The sequence below is a fragment of the Molothrus aeneus genome, chromosome 6 (assembly GCF_037042795.1).
Source record: "Molothrus aeneus isolate 106 chromosome 6, BPBGC_Maene_1.0, whole genome shotgun sequence".
Lineage (NCBI taxonomy): Eukaryota > Metazoa > Chordata > Aves > Passeriformes > Icteridae > Molothrus > Molothrus aeneus.
In genome coordinates this window covers 54,781,528-54,797,977 of record NC_089651.1, presented here as the reverse complement: position 1 = coordinate 54,797,977, position 16,450 = coordinate 54,781,528, and the positions used below count along the sequence as shown (strand labels likewise).

The following is a 16,450-nucleotide window of genomic DNA, read 5'->3' as shown; positions in this document are numbered from 1 at the left end:
TTTAAAAGCCTTCAGAGCAGCACAGCTCAGGACAGTGCTGCCTCAAACAGCTGGCTGGGCAGGGCTGGGTGCTGCCCAGGTGCTCTGTCCAGCTCTGTAATCTCTCTGCTGGAAGGGACACTTAAAAAAAACCCCTAATTTTCCAGCACAAGCAACAGTAAAATACACAAAATTAAATAACCTATCCATTAGTTCTGTGAGGAAGATGAATTATAAATTAGCAGCAAAACTAATTTTGAGCTGCTCAAAATCAGCGTTAGAAGCGAGGCATTAAGCTCCGAAGTGTGTCTGCAGAAGTGTGTGTTAATAAAGTAGATGTTTGGGGAAGCTGGAGGATTTTTGGCATTTCAGGATTTGCCCAGCATTCACAGGCATCTCGCCTTGATTGAAAAAAGCAAAAAATGTTGCAACTTCATTCCATACATTTTTCCCTCATCAGGGCCTGCTTATCCCACCCAGCAGAGCTCTAAGCCAGGCTGGCTGTGCTCTGGCATTCAAGCTGTGCTGTGGGAGGCAATTTAGGAGCTTCTCAGACATGTTTCAGTAGAAGCAACAAAAACTTTTTCTCTTTTGAATCTTCCAGAGGAGATCTGGAAAGTTAAATTTGGATCCACAGGGAAATTTGGGAGTTCACAATTAATTTGCAGGTAGCTCAGTTTTAGCCAAATTCCTTTTGCTGTCTTAACTGGAGTAGGCATACTCCAGGAAGTCCCATTTTTTAAACTATTAAAGCTGATCTTCATTATTAAAAAATACCAGAGTGCTTTTAAATCCTGCAATGACCTTGCATTTTGAAAAAAAAATCTTTACAAGATTTATTTTTTTATTTGTTTTTCACTCCATCTTCTGCATATGCAACCAACGATGGGCTTACAGTATGATTAGAAATCGTCCTAGAGTCTGATTGTTCCCACTCTTTTTCTTGACTCTTTTAAAAATTATAATAATTAATTAAATTCCACATTGTAGAATATGCATTGAAAAATTTTCAGTCTTTGAACTACAATGAAGTTGGTTTGAGGGGGTTTTGTCTGAAGAATGTTTACAGCATTCCTTCCCCAAAAGAATTTGTAATTTCAGTAATGATTGGGACTTTCAATGCTGATTGGGACTTTGTAAAACTTTGTTCTGTGGGTATATTTTCCCTCTAATCCCAGCAGAAGAAAGAGGCGTTCCTGTCCAGATCTCCTGCCTTGCTCTCATTGTCACCTTTTCAAAATCCTAAGCAAATGTCAGAAGCCTGCAGTGTTTGCTTTCCACAAACACAGAGTACAGTGACACGTTCAGTTCATCAGAACTCGGGATGTCACAGCTGAGAGCTCAGGACTAAGGTTAGAAATGGTGACATTTGGAGCTTTAAACGTGCCGAGACACAAAGTGATATTTTCTCTGCGTGCCACTTCCAGAGCACAGACACTGAGTGCCTCTGGTGTCCCCTTTGGGGACATGGAGTGTCCTGGCACCTTTGGGGACACGGTGAGTGCTGGCCCTTTGGGGACACAGTGTGTCCTGGCACCTTTGGGGACACAGTGTGTGCTGGCCCTTTGGGGACACAGTGTGTGCTGGCACCTTTGGGGACACGGTGAGTGCTGGCCCTTTGGGGACACAGTGTGTGCTGGCACCTTTGGGGACACAGTGAGTGCTGGCACCTTTGGGGACACGGTGTGTGCTGGCACCTTTGGGGACACGGTGTGTGCTGGCACCTTTGGGGACACAGTGAGTGCTGGCACCTTTGGGGACACGGTGTGTGCTGGCACCTTTGGGGACACGGTGAATGCTGGCACCTTTGGGGACACGGTGAGTGCTGGCCCTTTGGGGACACAGTGTGTGCTGGCACCTTTGGGGACACGGTGAGTGCTGGCACCTTTGGGGACACGGTGAATGCTGGCACCTTTGGGGACACGGTGTGTGCTGGCACCTTTGGGGACACGGTGAGTGCCGGCACTCTGGGGACACAGCCTGTGCTGGCACTCTGGGGATATGGCCTGTGCTGGCCCTTTGGGGACACGGTGTGTGCTGGCACTCTGGGGACACGGTGAGTGCTGGCACTCTGGGGATATGGCCTGTGCTGGCCCTTTGGGGACACGGTGAGTGCTGGCACCTTTGGGGACACGGTGTGTGCTGGCACTCTGGGGACACGGTGAGTGCCGGCACTCTGGGGACACAGTGTGTGCTGGCCCTTTGAGGACACAGGCTGTGCTGGCCCTTAGGGGACAGTGCCTGTGCTGGCACCCCGGGCTGGCTGCCAGGGACAGCAGCAGGGACAGCAGGAAATGACTCAGGGTGCGCGCGGTTGCTGCTTGTGCTGAACGCGTCAGAGGCGCTTCCGGCACCCCTCGTTTCCCAGGAGAGCCACAGAAGGCAAGGCTGTGTTTTTACCATGAAATGTGCCTGAAAATGTTGGCTACCCTTTGGTTTGTGTCCCTGATCTTCTGTCAGTTGAGAGAGTCCAGTTTTGTCTTTGTGGGTACCCCCAAATGTGCCGGTCGTGTCCAAATTCCCATGGGGCTGGTTGCCAGAACTGCCCAGCCTTGAAGCTGAATTGAATTATTTTGCCATTCAAATTTTGCCAGTCTTTTCCCCTGGAATGGTGAATTTGTTCATCTCAGATTGGAAATGAGTTACAAAGTCCCTCAGTTGTCTTATGCAGCCAGTTCTGACAGGTAGTGAGGGCTCAGGTGGCCCAAAGCACCTGCCCAAAAGAAAAAGTCCTGGAAGGTGGAGCCCAGCACCTTTGGAACCCCAGTAGTTCATTTCCCTGCTGAATCACAAGGGCTGAACCCTTTTTTTTTTCCATTCTGTACCTTGGACAGGGCTGTAAAATCTGCTAATATGAGGGAAAGATGACGTATTCATCCTTCTCCCAGAGTAACAGTGCCAAACAGTTTTCCATCCATTCATCCAGTGCTCACACAAGCAAAGGCAGAGTTAAAAGCCCAGAGGAAAAGAGGGCTCTGATGCATCAGTGAATGTTATACATACTACAAGCTGCCCCCTAAAGCCCCTCTGCAGGCCCCTGCTTGTCTGAAGGCATAAAAATGGGATTTTAATCTTATAATTGATTTTAATAATGTTTATTACTAACCTCAACTATTCATTCACCATTTACTGGCAATTTAACATTTTGTGAGTTTATGACTACTAATTAAACCTATTTAATACATGTTTATGAGCTCTGAAAGAATATAAGGGAAACTGAAAATTAATTCAAATCTAGGGTTAACTGAAAAAGTTAACCCTGTTCTGGTATACAGGTGGAGTTTCTAGATTGGCATTGCAGAACTCCTTCCAGGGCCAGGGGAGCTGCAGAGCCACTTTAAAAGAGCCTTTTTCCAAATGCCCTGTTCCATCTACTGAGTAAGCAGGACAGAGTTCATGCCATGCTAATAGCACTGAGGTATCATCAGCATTACTGAAGTTATTACAGCAACTGTAATGTCACTGCTGAACAGTTTACTAGATTAAGGGTTGAAGTCTGCCAGTGCTTTATGGTATTCTTAATTCTAAGAACAGACTATGCACATCATTAAATAATTAACTGACTTAGTTTTGGAACACCCAACTTTGTTCCCTGCTTTCAATACATATCAGCTGCCATGCTTAGCATCTCTTTAAAACAAAAAGCCATATAAAATTTCCATATTCAGAATGGCCAGAGCAGCAAATAGATCAGTAACTTGTGTAAAAGTTACTGCCAATGAATAAATAAAGCTGTTGCAGTTGGCAGGGAACCAGCATGGATTCTCCTGAGTGACAGTGAAGTGCATCCCCTGCAGCACCCAGGCACGCAGGAAGATGGGCAATACTTGACAGTTTCCATAAAATTTTAAAAGGGCAGGGATTTACACCATTATTCACATCCTGAACTGCACCACTGCTGAGCTTTTACAAGCAGGGTGTGCAGGGTGTAAGGGTGGCTGGATGAAGCCAACGTGTCCTGTGACAATCAGCTTCCACAAGGTGATTTATTTCAGCCAGAAATCAATCCCAGAATGAAGCACTTTGCTGCCTCCACCCCTATCACCACAGCAGGCTTCACCAGACAGAAATTAAAACACTTTTATTCTGCTAAACCCCACTGAAAGTCCCCAAATGAAGAAAGGCTCTTCTCATTACAGCCAGCAGTGGCAAAGCCACAGGTCTCAGCTGATCCAAACTGGGACAATATGAGGAGAGATGGTGGCAAGGCACATTACAACACACCTGAGACTTGTGCAGACCTTGGCAGGGAAAGAAGGGCTTTGATTGAAGAGGCATTAAGGCCTGAAAGGGCAGTAGTTCAGGAGAGTCCACCAGAGTTATCTCTAAGCGTGGTTGCAGCTGCAGCATTTACTGTAAGAGACACGACTCTGCAGCAAAACTTGGCAGGGCAAAATTACAAAATTTGACTTCTCAACTAAACAGGAGAAATGTCTTCTAATAACGTGGCCTTATGTCCCTCAAATACAGCAATATGTCACTTTCCTAAAGAATGTCTGTAGTCTATAGTACCAAGTCAGTAACAAAATGAAGGTAAACTGCGTTCAGTTCAAAAAAAAAAAAAAGAAAAAATTGCATTTAGTTCAACAAACATTGCTACTGAAAAATTTCATTTTTAAGTTGTGTGTAGAAAAAATCTGCTTCTTCCTTGGGATTGTTATACACTGTGTGTTTTCATTTGATGACGGGGTCTTCAAAAAGAGGTTACAGGTGAAAAGGTGACCATGTCTGGAGTCCGGTGACACAGAAAGCTGAGTGAAAAAGAAAAACTTAATTAATTTTTCCATCCTATAGGAGGTTAATCACTTTGCATATGCCAACCTAATTTTTATAAATTTTCATTAAAATAATATTTTATAAATTTATTTTAATTTTTTAGAGGAAAAAATGGACATAAATATGAAGATAAATGGAAAACATCCCATTGTAAGATTTGACTTACTTCAAATTAGAAATAGCAACATATGGTTTTTAATGAATTTTTCTTTGAGACACCAAGCTGCAGGGTTTGTTCTTTCCAGGTTATCCCAGAAAAATATTGTCCTTTTACCTTAACTTTGTACCACAATTCTTTTTTCTTTTGTTCCTTCGTTGTCTACCTCAAACCATTTCTCCTTTGTCTAAACCCTGTTCCTGTATTTTATTTTCAATTGAAAATAAAATGTGATTTTCCATTTCCAATGTGATTCAGCCACTGTGATCCCCCTCACATACTCACTGAAGAAAGCAGAACTGAATTATGAAGGAACAAGTTTTTCAGTCCTTTTAAGTTTTATTTCTGAATTCTCCAGTCTATCATTTCTTATGTACAAGGTTCCCAGATCAGCTGTGTACCTTCACTGTCCACAGCAGTAAATAGAATAAAAGAGAGCAATGAAAAGTGTGTCTCAAACTCTCTGTCTCCACAACAGCTGCTCAGTTTTATTCTCCACTGAGGAAGGGACCAAGGCTTAAGTATATTCCTCCAAAATACCTTGCTAAAAAACAGAGTGAGGTGACTGAGGTGCTTGACAGCAATGGAGAATGACACAATTTTCCTTCCAGCTTGCATTGCTACAACAAGAAACAAACAAGTGCCAAGGTATCTTTCCTGAAGCAGTCAGAGAGGTTCCAAAGACCAAAAACCAACTCCACATCCAAAAGTTTTACCAGCACCAAGCCATTACATGAGAACATGTGGTGGAACAGCAGGGAGGAAGGTGCTAAACACACTCCATGGTTCTCTGGAGTTCTCACTTCCAGAGCAGTCCTTACCTTGGTCTGGATCAATGCTTTGCAGTCGTTAACACTGAATCCATCAAATTGAAAGTCCTCATTATCTTTGACATTTAATTCTTCAAAAATATCAGTCTGGTTCTCTGAAACATCCTAAAAACCATAATTTACATTTTATTTATTAATTTATTTATGCATTTCTCTCTGATTTCAATGCATACAACCAAAAGAGAAGTTTCCCTCAAATAACCACTAAATTTTACTTTTTGAAGATGTATTTTTTCATGTGTCTCCCTTTTCATCAAAACAATTTTATGCCAGAACCGGTTCCACAAATGATGCCTTACATTTCAGCTTTTGTATTTTTCAGACTCTGTACTGCATTAGTGTATAACTCTGAACTCTGTATAGAATGCTAGTTAGCTTTCTTCACATTTTGGTCAGACTAAACAATCCTTTTAGGCCTGAGAAACAAGGTCATCAACACAGCCTCAGGCCCAAAAAGTGTAAACAAAATTAAACTTGGGAGAGGAGCAAACAGGGGGAATGTGAAGCTAAAAATGGACAATTAACCTCTGATATGCAAACAGACCAAACTTATACCCATCTGAGAAAACTGGTGACTGTTGTCCATCTTGGGTGCAGCCTCTGCAAGACTTTGCACTGCCCAAGGAGAATCCTTTGAAAGCATTTCAATAAATACCAACTTTATTATCTAACTCTGTGTAGCCTCTGCTCCAGGTAGCTCCTCAAGGCATCACCTACACACATGAATCTGTGGCTTCAATTAAAAAAAAAGCCATTTCCAATTAGTATTATCCTTAATTAGCACCAAAGCATTGCTGAGAAATGCCTCTTAATCAGTATTGTTAAAAGCAATACAGTTTTCCAGAAATAGATAAGAATAATGATGTAAGTTTAAGCTGCCTAGGCATTGATTTAATGCTGGGGGGCAAGAAAGGAATAGAATGGGAGTTTAGCTATGTTAGAGAAATGTCTCCAATTTTCTCTCTGTTAAATTACAGTTCTACAAAGTGATTTTCAAGTGCAAAATAGATTTCTACCTTCAGCACCATCCTTCTGTTTGTATATAACTTGCATGAAAAGTCAAATACTCCCCTAAAATCATTGTCTTGTCAACCCCATGCTTCAGCATTCAAATAATCAATTGTAATAGTTACTTCTGAAAATTACATGTGACTAATTAATCCCAGCTAAATAACTGAATTCTAAACCATCCCTGACACCTGTACCTTCTCAAAACAAGAGATTGTTAAACAGAGACATTTCTATTTGAGATCTTTCAACGCCGCTTCTTTGGTTTCAATCCAATTTGTAAGATACTCTCCCTCAAGCCTTACAGAAACAGAGGAATAATGTGAGGAAAGGGGAAGCTGAACACACTTTCAGTTTCTTCACAGTAAAATCATCCAGTAATTACTGTAACAGCCTCTCTGATTCAGATCTGATTTTCACTTAACAGAAAGTGAAGATAGATATTGGAGGCTGACAGTTTTCTTACACTCTGAGCAAAAAAAGTAAACAATCCTACTGCCCACACACCAGGGAGCTGCTTCTCCATCTCTACCAAAACTTCTGTACCACCAAACAACAGGGAACTGTGTTGGGCAGACTTCACTGTAAAGACAATTAAAGTGTGATCCTGCACAAGTTCATAGTTGCTTACACATGAAGATGAGAAAACACTAAGCTATTGTCTTTAAAAGCTCCCTGTTAAAAAAACAAAACAAAAAAACAACCTTGTGACTCACCCAGATCTAGTCCCTCCTGCATCTGCATGTGCTGCTCACAGAAGATCAGATTCCCAGCCCAGTGTTTATGCTGGCAGAATGGAAAACCATTGTTCAATTACCTTTTGATTTGCATCTACTCCGAGAACACTCAAGAGGATTTCTTGGCAATGAGATTTACTCCAGGGATGTCTTGAGCTGGGGGTATTATCAAAGTCCCTGAGTGGTCTCCATACATTTCCAGAATCCATGCTAGGAAACAAAACACGCTTTGAGGTTCCCAGTGAACATGTGCAACAGTTATTTTCACTACACACAGCTGTATACTAACCTTCACCTAACAAGGAACTTGTCTTAAAACTCTTTTGCACTTGTCCAAACTGCCAGCCCAATGCACTAATGAGCTGGCATGGCAATTAGTGGGAGCAGTAAGTCAGCAGAAGTGCTTGTTTGTGCTCCTCAGATAAGAGGGGCATTAGAAGCACATCCCAGAGACTGCTACATGCCAACAGCTCACAGTGTTCAGCTGTTTCTGTGAAATGTGGGCAGAGTTCAGCCCTGTCAGCTCTGCCCTTTGCCTTCTCTGTCTCTCAAGTCTTTCTCCATCCCACAGGTCACACTTCACCCCTGCAGCACCTGTCCCACACAACAAGGCAAAGGCACTCACTGCTGAAACAGAGAGGAGAGAGCTCCCTTGGCGTGGTTCTTTGGGTTCTTACACTGCATTCATCACATATAAAATTTCAGTTGGGCTTTACTTAGTTTGCAGTTGTCATTGACCTTAGTTACTCGTCACAGTAGATTAGGAAATTTTTGTTTTTACCTGTTTTTACCTAATAATGCAGTCCCCTTTACAATTATATTTCTCCACAAGTTTGATGCTGATTAAAATACAACACATATGCAGGAACTTGGCTGAAAGGGTGCCCACATTAGAAGTTTTACCCACTTTTCTTCTGAGTCTTAGGACATTTCTCAAGTAGGGTCTGACACTCTTTTCTAGACACAAAGCCTCCAAGTAATGAAAAAATAACTGCAACACTGTTCAGTAATTACAATACTGCTCTGAAGCTGCTGATCCTTAAAAAACATGTAATAGAGCTAGAAGTGTTCCAGCTGTTGCTCAAGAAGAGCTCTCTGAAGTTACACTTGCTGAGGCATACATGGTCAAGGAAAAAAGCCAAACTTCCAGGTAGGCACCAAAAGTGAAGTGGGATGGGAGTCAAGGAAAAGCCAGATGCACCACAGATTCTGAAGCACATCTGGTTAAACATGAGAAGAAGTTACCAACTGGGAAAACTGAGAGGGAAGGAAAAAAACCCAAGTTGTTAGTAGAAGCAGCAGCCTCCAATGATGAAGAAATAAGTGGGATGTGCTGTAAAGAAAGGACAAGCAAACAGGAAGAACAGGCTGCCTGTTGGGTTCTGGCATTCCAGAGGCTTAGTCATAAGGAGACACACCAACAGCAGGAAAAACGCTAAGCAGGAATTTGTAATTTTGATATATTCCCTTCATTGTTTTCCAATGGCTAAGGCACCATCCACTTCCTTTAACAACGTGCTACAAAACTGGTCTGATCTATACACTGAAAGGCATAGTACTAAAAAGATTTTTAAGTGCACCACTGATTTCTAAATTATGAAACAGTGTAATTGATGAGGAACTTTTGCTTTCCTTTTTTTTTTTTTTAACTGTTAATGTAAACTCATTACCAAAGTTGATTCTTCAAAAGTTCAGGAATCCAAACATCTTCATTATTTGCATCAAGAACTTGCTCTAAGCTTCTTATGTGCTCTCTGGACTGTGGCACAAAGACTTCTGGAAAGCCCAACTTAAATATCTCCTCATAGCTGTGGCCTTCCTAGAAAAAAAAGATATTTTTATTATATACATCATACAAACCATCCCCATAGTTCATGAAGGACCTAGTCCAAAGACTACAATAATTCTAGAGATTATCTTATTTGTTTTAGAATTACTATTACTTTTACTAGTAGAGGGACTGAGCTCATGTTTCAGTGTTTTGAGTATTTTGAGTACTTAGAATTAGAGGAAGCAAGAGTCCCAGAGTTTCTGATGAACCTTAGCCTTCAACTTTCCAGCATTTTGGTCACAGACTTGCATATTTAACACTTGGGACTCCTCCTTCTGCTCAGCTAATTCAGTCTGGGTCAAATCTGATGTATCAATTCAACAGCTTGTTTTGCCAGCTCAGTATTCAAACACTCCTAATTCAAATGTAACACACCTGCCAAATGCTACAGTTACCAATAAATACTTGCACTGTGCAAGCCTGCAAAAAAGCTGGGGTGAGGATGTTTCTGTATTCTTGCTTTGCACCAAACTTTCTCCAGCCTATGTTAAAAATCAGAGCCAGATTTAAATCCTTGTTCCTCCTCAAGGAGTGATGAGCAGGTTTGGAGGAATGACCACAGCACAGGAGGGATCCAGACAGGCCTAGTGGAAGTAAGCACTAGTAAGCGGGGTTATTTGACAACTAAGAAATACATATACAAGGGAAAACATGCATAATTTACATCCTATCCTAGGGGCATGCCATCTGGTTTGGAAGCTGTATCCTTTTATTCCTTCAAGGAAGGAATTACTGCAATTCTCCAAATAAAAGCAAATTAATTGACTTCACCACCCTGCCCAGGGACTGCAATGCAGGAGCAGCAACACTGTGTGAAAACTCAAGAATGGAGCCATTCAGTTTGGGGGTTTTGCCCAGCAATCAACAATTTAGTCTGAAAACCCTAAGCATGGATACTCCACATTTTTATAGTTTCATTTAATTGTGACTTGAACAGCTGAAATATTTCCACTGTGTCATTATAGTGAACTCAGACAGGTGAGGTGAATACTGACAGAGTATGGATTTAATCTATGGATAAATGGGCAAAATCAACAGAACTGGTAGAGCTTCTGCACCTCTGACCATGCTTCAAGGAACAGAATCTGTGCCCACTGCTGCTCCTTCCCGAAGTAAGGCCTTGCTAAAATCCTGTCCTGATGATTCACTGCTGGGGCATTCAAAGACTCCTGGGTAAATTCCTTTGAGTCTTCCCCAAAATGTCACAGTACTTTCAATCAGTTTGTAAATTATTTCAACAGGGATACAATGGAGGATCCTGATGGATGCTCAAGAAGAAGAGCTCTCTGAAGTTACACTTGCTGAGGCATACATGGTCAAGGAAAAAAGCCAAACTTCCAGGTAGGCACCAAAAGTGAAGTGGGATGGGAGTCAAGGAAAAGCCAGGCAGCTGCTCTTGGCTTTGGGATGGGGGGGTTACAGCCCCAGGGAGAGCATCGAGGGAAGCACAGCTCTGCCTCAATGGCAGCATCTCCCTAGAGCCTTGGTGCTGCTCCAACACACATTCCAGTCACTGACTTATAGTTTAGCCAAGACAGATCAAGAGATTTTTTTTTTTATTACCTTTATTACTGTCTATTTCAGTGAGTGTTTCTGAAACAAAGTTTGGGTATATTTCCATTTATCTTGTGGCTTTCTACTAATTATAAAATATCAATGTACAAAGTTCATGTCAGTACTTTCTGAACAAATCCTCTATGTCCTATTATATCAAAATATCCCATGGCTTAAACACATGCATCAGTCCCTCTCTCAAAGGCCAGTGTTTAAAGAGCACGTGAAAAATCCTCGAAGTTTTCAATCCTGTAGGCAAAATACCCAGCTACTGCAAGGAAATTAATGATTGTTTCCATCTTAAAGCACATGATTTTGATCTCAACTGATGCCATTCAACTAACTGAAGCAATAAATACTCAAGGTGAGACCTCTGACCTGAGATGATTCCTAGAGGTCCCTTCCAACCCACCTGGCCTTTTTCTATTGATCACACAGAAGCCAGAGTCCCTGTCCAAAGATTTTATGATCTCAAACTAACAATGCAAAAAGCACAGGGATAAAGAACCAGCTACACATATATTCTACACTCCAAGGAATATCCAGCAGCTCTGTGGTTCTTTCTCTACCTTGAGATGAGAAAAGACAACTTGAAACTCTAAGCATGGTTAACTGATTTAACTCGTACTGGACATTTCCTTCTGCCTTTAACAAATGCAAAGTAAAGAAAAGGCTTCAGTAAGATTAAGATCTGCTGCTTTTGGAAAGAAACCAAGCAACCTGCTATATTCCATTTCAGCTTCAGTCATTACAACATTCTCTTTCTCCAACAGAAGGGCTCTTGTCCGCCACTTCCAGCATTACAAAACATTTGAGTTCTCTGTTTGTGCACACCAATAACCAGGTGTTTTGTGTATCTACTTTCAATCAGTGTGGGCAGCTTTTCCCACCTGCATCTTTGTGTTTTTACTAGTAATACCTCTGCAACAAGTAAAATTCCTAGGCAAAGGGCAAGAAATCCTGTCTCCAGGAAAGTGTCAGTCCCCTGTGCACACTAAAACTCACCCAAGAGACTACAAGCAGTAAGTTATTACTGCTACAGATTAACCCCATGGAAGTCTCAGCTGATTGTTCTCTCTTTTCAAATGTTGTCATTTAGGATGAAAGTAGTAAGAACAAGGAGATCTTGTTCTGTATTTCTATGTTCTTTCTGCCCTTTTGCTACTTTCCTTCCCTTTGCTGATGCATGTTTGGTCCACATGGAAACACATTTATCCCCACAATATATAACCCTTCACCTGAACTTTTTTTTGTGCTGATAAGAATTCATTGCATTATTTACTCAAAATTTTAGCTCTAACATTGTAAGACTGAATGTTATATCCTATGCTAAAATATGAATTATATTATTTTTACTAATGTCTTGTGTGTCACCACCACACTAAAATTCCAGAAAAACTGTTGATATTATTCAGAGAGTATACTAAATAACAAAAATACATGGTTTTTGCCAATTTCTAACTCAATGATAGGTGGGTTTACCTCAATAAGTTTGCAGACAACTCACAGAATTTCTGTCCACCCCGCTTTTGTCACCCACCTTCCCGATTTGTTGTTTCTTATGCTCTTTCTCGTCTAAATTTTACACTACATGTACTTCAGGGCAAGGTTCATGGTGCCTACGTGCTTCCTTGCCTATGTGCCTACTTATTCCTAGTGCCTAGAAGCAAAACAGTGCATTACATTCTTTAAAGCTCTCCAGCAGCACAGCTTAAGTATTTGTCAAACACTGCAAAGAAGTTGCTTTTGTTCCACTTGAGGTAGCTGCGAAGTAGCTGGACAATTTCTCTGCATGTGCAGATTACCCACTACAGAGAAGACAGATACAGACCCGGAGGTGTAGGAAGCAGAAACACGAACATTTCAGGTCCTTGGTTTGCTGGGCACACGTACCTCACCCAGAGAGCCCGAAGCCTCCTGCATGCCCTGGCACAGAGATGGCTCCGCACACACGTGGGCAGCAGAAATGCTGCTCAGCTCCAGATCGGCTCCCCGATTTGTTGCTGACTTCACCAAAACTTCAGGTTTATCACTGAATCTCTCTGATTTGTCTACGGGCTCCGTGAAGCCTTCAAAATCACCCCAGGAACCACTGGGTTCTGAGGTACTAAAGCTGCTCTCAGAAAACTCCTCGCAACTTCTCCCTTCGCTGCTCATTGCAGGGAGGCTTTGCTGCGTTGCTTCAAGATTAACAATTTCTTCATTCCTTGTTCTTCCGTTCCAGTCACAGCCATTTTCATTGAGACACACTCCACCTGCCTCAGCTGCCAGGTCTTTTGGAGGCTCACAGTGTGGTACGTCCGCGTTACCAAGACTTTCTACCACCGACAAGTTCTGCATCTCTGTTCAAGAGAACAAAAATTATTTGTTGAAATCTGCACTGCAAAAAGGTTACTGAAGTTCAGTTGCATCAGAAATATGAGTGTTTCCAAAACAAAATCAAATTCTTCATTTCACTCCAAAGAATAACAACACTGCTGAAACAAAACAGGATGTCCTTCAGCCTCTCCTCCAGTACTCGGCATGTGCAGTTATTCGGCCTCACTTTCTGTGCAGAGTATTAAGCCTGCAAAGAAAGGATTATAAATAAATACCTCTGTGATAAGGCCTGTGTAGGAATAAAGATAGCTGATAAGGTAGGAGAAAGAATGCCTGGGTTAAAATAAACACATTCCAGCATTATCCACTGAAAATTGCTGTAGGCAAAATTATTTAAAATTTACACAGAACTATCTGCCCACACCACAAGAAAGCCATTAAAGTAGTGAACAATACCCAGCAAATACATAACAGAAGTCACTGGATTATTAACTCAGAACTGACTGAGCACACTGGAGACAAACTAAAACAACTACAGTCAACATCCAACACTTTAAAAATATTTTTTGTGACTACTTCATCCACCTCGTGCAAACTCAAATAATGCAAACTCAAATAATGCAAACTCAAATAATGCTATTTCTGCCGGCACAGGCTGCCCCATCCCAAAGACTATAACCCTGTAAAAATACAGTATTTCCAGCTATATAGGTAATTGAGACAGATCTAATAAATTCAGTTTGGCATCTGTAAACGATACAGACCGTGCTGCATTGGCCATGTTAGGTTAACCCCATCTCCTCAAGCATTTTCCCGAGCTGGTTTGGGGGGCGAGTTAAAAAGCACTCACTAAACGCTCCTCTCACCGACCTGCCGCGGTGCTTAACAGACCCGAATGTGTGTTTGTCCCCCGGGTTTCCTTCGGAGGCGGACCGGGCACAGAGCAGGGGTGCGGCAGGTCCCTGGCCTGCCCGCAGGGACGCGCTGGAGTCCCCGGGGAGCGACAGGGCGGGGGACGCGCGTCCGGAGCCGCGGGCGCTTCCCCGGGGCGGCGGCTGCTCCGCCCGCGGTGTCACCGGTGCGGGCAGGGAGGTGTCACCGGTGCGGGCAGGGAGATGTCACCTGTGCGGACACGGAGATGTCACCTGTGCGGACACGGAGATGTCACCGGGGCGGGCAAGGAGATGTTACCGGGGCGGGCAGGGAGATGTCACCTGTGCGGACAGGGAGATGTCACCGAGGCGGGCAGGGAGGTGTCACCGGTGCAAGCGGGGAGATGTCACCTCTACAAGCAGGGAGGTGTCACCTGTGCGGGCAGGGAGCAGCCCCGGCGGAGCAGCCTCTCCACAGCAGCCTCTCCCCGAGCAGCCTCTCCCCGAGCAGCCCCGCCGCCGCCCGCAGGTCGCCAGGGGCGGGCCGAGGTGTGCGGGGCGGGCGGCGGGGCCGGCACCGCCCGGGGACAGCCGAGCCCTCCCTCGGTGCCTCCCTGCCCACGGAGGCTCAGCGCATCCCCCGCGCCCGCTGTCTGTCTGTCCGCCCTCGCTCCGCTTCCACCGGCGCCTCTCCGTGCTCGCCCCCGGGCCTCGCTCGCAGCCGCATCCCCCGGGTTACAGCCGCTCTGCCCGCCCGGAAGAGACTGGGGTTCAAACAGTGGTGTGAAAAAAAAAAATTTCGCTCTTTTTTTCCTCCCCCAGCTTCTTGCTGCGGCCTGGCAGGCTAATGAAGCACGTTTTGATAGTGGGGTTCCTGTTTGCCTTTCATTTGAGACTAGCTAAAATTCCCACATAGTTGGAAAGTTCCAGGATACAGATTTTTTTAAGAGTGACAATCAGTCCACCCATTAACAGAACTTCAGGATTAAACAGTAGGAACAGACCAAAAACAACCTTCTTCCTCCCCATCTTCTTTTGCCCCCCGAGGTATTTGGGTGTCTCTGCCGAGGCTGGGGCTTGATCCCCTCCCGACAGGTAAAGCCAGAAGCTGTGGGTCCAGTGCTGCACACAGTTCACCCCACGGCCTGGTGACCATCCCATCCCATCCCATCCCATCCCATCCCATCCCAACCCATCCCATCCCATCCCATCCCATCCCACCCACTTGGTGAGGAACAGGGTGAGGGCTGGAGGCTGTGTGCCCCCGGCTGGCTGCTCCCAGGCCCGGGGGTCAGAGGGAATGACACCAAGAAAACTCCTCAGCTCGCTGTCCTCAGGCTGGGTTAGACATCTGGGTAGTCCCAAGGAACAGAGGACAATTGTAAAAGCAAGGAAAGAGGTTTTCTGGAGCAAGGCCCGAAGTAAAAAGCTTTTTCTAGGCACTACAGTTCATACGTTTTCCAGCCCAGACAGACACATGCACTCCTCCCACGCATCTGACTCTCATTCCAGGCTCTAGTGCTTTATCCGAGGGCAAGAGGCTGGATTTGGGAGCCATGCCCAGACGCAGAGCCAAAGAAACTTTATTGGCAACTGTCTGAAAGTTTTTTTTAATTTGTTTTCTTTCTGCTCCGGAGCGGTTCCTGCCATCCCGCGGCTGCTCTCAGGATGTCGGACCGGCTCGGCGGGGCTGACTCAGCCCGGAGCGCCCGACCCCGGCCGGGGCCGCGGGGACCTCAGGGCTTCCAGCCCTCCCTTCAGTGTTCGAGGGAAATCAACATTTTTTTGCAGTGACTGAGATTGTTTTGCTCGGCTTCACGCTTTCACCTTTGTCTTCTCGAAGGAAAGGCCACCAAGAGGCGGCACACAGGCTGAGGTGATGCTCTCCTCCGCCCGGCGGGGAAGGGCTGCGTGGCTCTGCAAACCTTGCCGGGTTCAAGGTGTGTCTGCAGCACAGCGAGGAGCTGCGGCAGAGCCGGGCATCTGCAGAAGCTGCCACAGGCTTCTGACACCAGAATGTGGGAACAGAGGGAAGCTCCAGCTCCTTCTTCCCAAGGTAACGTCAGAAACTCTGCGAAGGGCTGGCCAGGTAACGCTGCTGTTTGTGTCTCCCCAGCACACCTCACAACCCACCTGGGAAAACCCAGCTGCCAGCCCTGCGTCCCTGCAGGGAACAATTGGCTGCAGCATCTGCTGGGTGTAAGCACTGCTGCCTTCTGCTCTCAGGCAAATGCTGCTGAAAACACGCACAAACGTAAGAAAAAACCTGCGCTGGTGTGGTTTGGGAAGGTTTTCACTTCAAAAGGGGTCAGTGTGAAGTAGAGATGTCCTGCAAAAGGGATTTCACCTGCCCTGGTCTGAGTTCAGTCCTCTGGACTCAGCTGAGT

General features: G+C 44.5%; 2 protein-coding genes across 2 annotated transcripts in view; one reads left to right on the top strand and one right to left on the bottom strand.

Moving 5' to 3' along the window:
• Positions 1–4,562: 4,562 nt before the first annotated feature.
• On the bottom strand, positions 4,563–13,227 carry CLBA1 (clathrin binding box of aftiphilin containing 1). Its single transcript, XM_066552896.1, has 5 exons — positions 12,766–13,227; positions 9,158–9,306; positions 7,568–7,697; positions 5,734–5,847; positions 4,563–4,730 (listed from the first exon to the last, which is right to left on the bottom strand). Exons 1-5 carry the CDS (start codon positions 13,210–13,212, stop codon positions 4,563–4,565), a joined length of 1,008 nt encoding a protein of 335 aa, XP_066408993.1. The 5' UTR covers positions 13,213–13,227.
• A 1,240-nt stretch (positions 13,228–14,467) lies between these two features.
• The window catches only part of AHNAK2 (AHNAK nucleoprotein 2), a 128,841-nt gene continuing 126,858 nt past the window's right edge, over positions 14,468–16,450 (top strand). The window contains exon 1 of the mRNA XM_066552556.1: positions 14,468–14,846. Coding sequence (XP_066408653.1) covers positions 14,468–14,846 — 379 coding nt within the window. The remainder of the gene's footprint in view (positions 14,847–16,450) is intronic.